The sequence below is a fragment of the Sinocyclocheilus grahami genome, unplaced genomic scaffold (genome assembly GCF_001515645.1).
Source record: "Sinocyclocheilus grahami isolate Dianchi unplaced genomic scaffold, SAMN03320097.WGS_v1.1 scaffold348.1, whole genome shotgun sequence".
Lineage (NCBI taxonomy): Eukaryota > Metazoa > Chordata > Actinopteri > Cypriniformes > Cyprinidae > Sinocyclocheilus > Sinocyclocheilus grahami.
The window spans coordinates 1,058,210-1,064,303 of NW_015505527.1; the positions used below are offsets into that span (position 1 = coordinate 1,058,210).

General features: G+C 39.3%; 1 protein-coding gene across 2 annotated transcripts in view; it reads left to right on the top strand.

The window, feature by feature from the left end:
• Positions 1 to 3,029: 3,029 nt before the first annotated feature.
• The window catches only part of efnb1 (ephrin-B1), a 42,772-nt gene continuing 39,707 nt past the window's right edge, over positions 3,030 to 6,094 (top strand). For both annotated transcript variants that reach the window (XM_016229205.1, XM_016229204.1), the window contains exon 1: positions 3,030 to 4,041. In XM_016229205.1, coding sequence (XP_016084691.1) covers positions 3,923 to 4,041 — 119 coding nt within the window. In that variant the 5' untranslated portion in view covers positions 3,030 to 3,922. The remainder of the gene's footprint in view (positions 4,042 to 6,094) is intronic.

Genomic DNA, 6,094 nt, shown 5'->3' on the forward strand with positions numbered 1-6,094 from the left:
GTGCTGAGCTGGGCCTATCGGGGGCTTTCTGGGTGGGGCAGTGTTGGATTGTCATTCATGATTCCCTACTGACTGAGTATGGGAGAGAGAGAATAAGAGAGAGAAGTGTGTGTGCTGGAGTGGGGGGTGTGTGTGAAGTTGGTCTATTATTTGCTTGAATATTCCATCAACACCCTCCTGAGTTCATCCATTACAGTCATTCCACCTCCTAGTCTCACACACACACACACACACACTCACCTTCTTGGGTGAAACTATTCCAAAGTTAATCTACTGTATTTTGGACCAAAACCAAATCCAACATTACACAATGTAAGGCCTTCGCCCACACATACGTGCACAAACATATGCACCTTAATTGCATGCAGACATAAATGCTAACTTAGCTTATCCAATTGCTTGAATATTCCATCAACACCCTCCTGAGTTCATCCATTACAGTCATTCCACCTCCTAGTCTCACACACACACACACACACTCACCTTCTTGGGTGAAACTATTCCAAAGTTAATCTACTGTATTTTGGACCAAAACCAAATCCAACATTACACAATGTAAGGCCTTCGCCCACACATACGTGCACAAACATATGCACCTTAATTGCATGCAGACATAAATGCTAACTTAGCTTATCCAACAATGATGTCAATTAATAATACTAGGCACAAATAAGAAGGAAACGGAAGAGTTCATTAGGGCAGAGACATGTTAAGCCACAATTACCACCCAGTCGACTTTATCTAGCTTTGGGCTGCCTGGTAACAAATGCTCAGATATTAACACTCAAGCATGTGTGAACAGGAAAACTGGGTGTATATAGATTATCTAGGTATGTATGTGATCTAAATGAGCATGAACTATTAAATGAATCGAAAAATAAAAAACATATAACTATATTAAAAAGTTTGGGGTCAGTTTTCTTTTTTTAAAGAAATAAAAAATGTTATTCAGGAAGGATGCACTGATCAAAAGTGAGCCATTTATAATGTTACAATATATTTCTATTTCAAATAAATGCTATTCTTCTGAATTATCTATTCACCAATTCTGAAAAAATGTGACATGGCTTCCACAAAAATATCAAGCAGCACGTTTTCAACATAATAAGAAATGTATTTGAGCACCAAATCAGCATATTAAAATTATTTCTGAAGACTGGAGTAGTGACTGTTAAAAAATTCAGCGTTGCCATCACAAGAATACATTACATTTGACAATGTATTAAAATAGAAAACGTTTTTTTTATGTTAAAAATACTAAACATTATTATGGATTTTACTGTATTTTTTTAGCAATAAAAATTAATTTAAAAAGATAAATGGTAAGCATAAAATACGTCTTTAAAAAACATTAAAAAATCTTACCAAACCCAATATTTATATGTATGTGCATGCTTTTTAACAACTTTTATACAAAGTTCAATGTGCTAGAGTATGTGTGGGTCTGTGTGTGCTTTGGTTTAATAGCAACTGTGTGTAGACCGCAGTATGGACATATTAGTGAATAGCTGCTGACAAATGCACTCCAGTAATTTCTTCTTGGGTGTGTGCGTGCGTTTGCTCTCTTCGAGCTTGTTGCAACTAATATTTTCAGTTTAGGCTCGAGGTACTAAACGTCAGATAGTCTCAGATACAGAAAGAGCAGATTAAAAAAAAAAGAAGAGAGGAAAAAAGAGGGTGTATGACTGGCTGAAAGGTCTTAACACTCAGACTAAGGTGGAGGGACTATATTTAGCTCGGAGTACTAGTGAAATAAAAGGTCAGATATTTGTAAGTATGCAAAAGGACATGTAAACATTACACACAAAACTGCAGAAAGAATCACACAGAAAACACCAAAATGAGCCTCTGCTAACTAAAAGTCATCTATCTTAGAACACAAACTGCTCTTTCTGCCAGAGCTGATGACGTTCAGCCTTAAACAGATCACATGACTACATACATATAATTTCTAAATGTGTGGCTGGCCTTTCAGACCTGATCTAAATGTGGGTAATGAATAAACTGACATTTCACACACACAAGAGCTCAAAGAGTAAAAGCTACACCACACTTGTGTTATCTAAACACACACAGGAGGACTAACCCTTCTCAGAACATATGGCTCTCTGAAGAACCACACACACACACAGAGAGAGAGAGAGAGAGAGAGAGAGAGAGAGAGAGAGAGAGACTGGTTGTATAGTAGATTGACAGGACACCATGTCACTCAGAATCACACCTTACTCAGGGAGGAAGACATACAAATCAGTCACAGACCTTAAAGACATATTTGCCATGAGCAACTGAAATTATTAATATATGAACTAGATTAATTTTGAATCAAGTCATATTTTAATGTGTCACCGTTTGTTATACGGTATATTGTAGTTGTTTTGCATTAAAACAACAAGAAATAAAAGCTAAAATCAACCATTTAGTTTCAATTATTCAAATGATTTTTTACAGCCGATAGGGGGCGGTATTGACCACTGAAATGATTAGCGTTATCTTTGTTTGACCATCAAATATCATTAGTGTCACGCTCTTGGATGTCTTTGGGATAATGATCCTAAATCTGTTATTAAACGCTTTTATGGTGAAGACCTGTGTTTTCAGCTGTAAGCCGTGATGTGTTGTGAATATAAAACAGATTTACGTATTCAAATAACTCCATATAAACTAACCGAGAAGGGAAACGAAAATACAGCATTAGAGATAAACGTATAGTAAGTAGTCAGCTTTGCTACACGTTGTCTAAAGAAAATATTAATTTGCGGCATATTTGTCTGCAAAAAATTCAAGACAGTCAGTTTCTTAAACTCAAACGCTTTTGAACGTCTTATCTTTAAGGAGAAAGACTAGACTCACTGTCCGTTTCTGTAAATAAATCAGTCTTGCAGCTGAACTTCTCTGAAACTCGCTGTACAGAGATGGACACCATGTTGCGACGTTGCCCTAAACGTGCGCTCCGATTGGTCCGTTTCGGAATAGGGCGGGGTTTAGCAGGTCGGTGGGAGTGGAGGTGATGGATCGCGAGCCACTGCGCTGTGAACGGTTTGCGGGACTGACTGCGGACGCACCGGATCCACGGTTGAGCGCCGAACAACTCCAAACAAGATCCAAGGCTAAAAGACGCGTCATTAACTCGCAGAGGAAGCGCCGAACTGCTGGAGTTTCCCCATCTGTTTATATCCTTGAGAAGAAACTGTGTGCACCTTTCTGCACGCGAGCCAGGAGCGGACAGTAGCTGATATCCCGTCTATCAGCATGCACTAAAACGCCAGATAATACAATATCAGAAGCAGCAAGACTCGGGAGTTTACTTTTCATGGTTCTTTTTCAAAAGAGAATCCAAATGGAAATGGACAGACATGTTTGGCAGTCCTGTGACTGGACTCTTTGAACATGGATATAAGGCGATAAATTTTGGACAAGAACTGTTGCATATCTAAAGCGCAGCTCTATGATCTTGGATCAAAAGCAAAAGGAGTCTAATTTGAAATCTGACACATGATCAGGACCGGATTTGTGCACCAACCCGAATCCCAACACGGGATTGATGGTCCTTATACCTGTGTGCATATCACTCACCCCCTATCTAGCGTGATCTGACCTTTTGTGAGGCTAACCTACTAACGTTAGCTCAACCAATAGATGAGTAGAATAAAAGAGTCAGGCGCTGCCGTCTACCTAAGTGCAAGGTAGCAGCGATTTTGTTAATAGAGAAACGTTGGCCCAGAAGCCGCCTGTGCAACGTTGTGCGGCACCTTTTTTTCCTCCAGGCAACGCTAGAAAATTTGGATTTGGAAGTTGAGCAATGGAGCCCCTCCGCCTGGACGCCTAACCTACTCTGTTGCATGTGGTTCGGTAACCCGGAGTACACTCGATCGAAAGGATCTTATCTTCTTGCTGGCTTGTGTCTCTCCGAGAACAGTGTAAGATGGCTGGAAGTGACGGCTCGTGGAAATATTACCTCTGGATTCTGACAGCCATGTGCCGATACGCGTTACCCGCAGCCAAATCACTGGAGTCTGTCGTGTGGAATTCACAAAATCCCAAGTAAGTGCACGAGCGCGTGTTTAAAAGCCGCTAGAAAGAGCATGAAATGTAGTCGACGCTCTCAGATTAGTGATATTACTAGCTGGACTTGTATTGTTCATAAAAAAGTCCGGTCTGCAAATCTCCGCTACTCGTATCACGGCTCGCTCTACCGGTATGATGACATGAAGCTCTCGTTGAGCTCGAGCCTGAAGTGACCGTGCAAGCGCGCACTCTCCCGGGGATATACGTTAACACACAGCCGTCATACTCCACCGCCGCTTCTCATCAACTCACAAAATCCCTTGTTGAGGGGGATTCGACAACACTTTTATGCTAGTACGACTTCGTTAAATGTTTATGCGAAATATCGTAAATTTGAATGATCTCTTAGGTTTCTTAACTACGATTTCGGTTACATAATTTTAACGTGTGGTCTTGACGCGGGCCTAATTCTCCGTTCAGTAACGTTACTTTTAAAAATTTGAAATAGGTAGAACTGCTACTGTTACTCTATGTTTTTAGCAAGAACCACTCTCTCTCGGCGTGTCCATCTTTTCTTCTTTTCCCCTGAGAGGCTAACTGAGTATCCGCCACCGGCCTGCCTAAAATCCCGACGGCCCGGTGGCTCTTTGCGCCTGTCATATTGATCAAATCAGAGTTGTGTCGAGAGAGTTAATAGATTTTTAAGCGGGGGTTTCCTAGACGCTCATAAAATCTCCCTGATTGCTGCTCATAAAACGTTCAAGGGAGCGTCCAACATGTTTACTTAACCTGAATAATGGCTCGAGACGCCACTGAAGCTTGACTCGACAGAATAATAAAGAAAGCTTATTGTTTAATTTTGCATTCGCAAAATAATTCATATTGTACTTCGAACTCAACGTATATCGTAACCAAAAGTTGATTGTCTTATTAGTTGACTAACATGATGATGTGTCTTGTTTTGCACTTTGTGTGTGGAGCGTTTTTGTGGAATACTGGCTGGGTCTCAAACCCTAATGAGCTGAGCTGCCCACCCTGACAGCATTTGTTTGGGCATCATAGGCTCGTCTTGGTAGGCAGCTCAAAAGGTTTTGAGTCACAGCTGCTGAGTTATGAGCGTAAACAGGGGCACAGGAATAGTGCACATGTGTTTTTCATCTCGGGGGGAATAGTTTAATTAAGGAGTCTCTCGGTTGGCTTTGTAAAAGATGAGCAAAAACTTGAAAACTTAGCATGTGAGACCAGAGGGGCGACGCGAAAACATAAAATGGTGCTATAAATGCATAAAATTGAAAACATAAAAAAACCGCATCGTAAATTACAAATTATATTGTTTTTTCATTTGTACTGTTCTCATGCTTAAACTGAGTAAGGAAGAAAAAAAAAGGAAAATAAATAGTTAGCTGTTTAGAAGTTGGGAAACACTTTATAACAACTTCAAAATATATATTTCCTATACAGTTAAATATAGTTAAACATTATTACATTGTATAACGCTTAACATATATTTAGTTAATTTACAGTCATTTAGAAATGTTTTGAAACATTTATACATCAAATACATTGATATCTTGTAAGCACTGCACAAAGTTTTAAATGACTTTTTAAAGTTACTTTATTAAAGTTTTACTAAAATTAATTTAATGCAGCCCCTTAATTCAGACATTTCATATGCATGTTTTTTTCCATTTATATCTTTTAATTTTTGCAAGTTAATTTTTTTTGTACATGCATGTTCCTACATGCAAAGCACATGGGCCCTGAAGATTCAAAGTATGGAAAATTGATGTTTTGAGGGTTTTTATTATTATTTTAATTAATATTTTTTTAATTGTGTGTAGGAGTTAAACCCATTAGAGAGATCTTCGAAATCAGCAACGTTTGAGCTTCTCGTCCTGCGAGAAAAAAATCATAACAGTCGCTGGAGCCCCTCTGTGTGTGGATTGTTTTACTCGTTGAAACTGCTTTGAGCTCCATGGCTCAGCAGATGCGCAAACTGGCCTGGTCTGTTTTACCACAGTTGCTGCATGTTGTTTTAAGTACTTAATGTTTATTTACTTACAGACTGTGTATATGTGTGTGTGTGTGT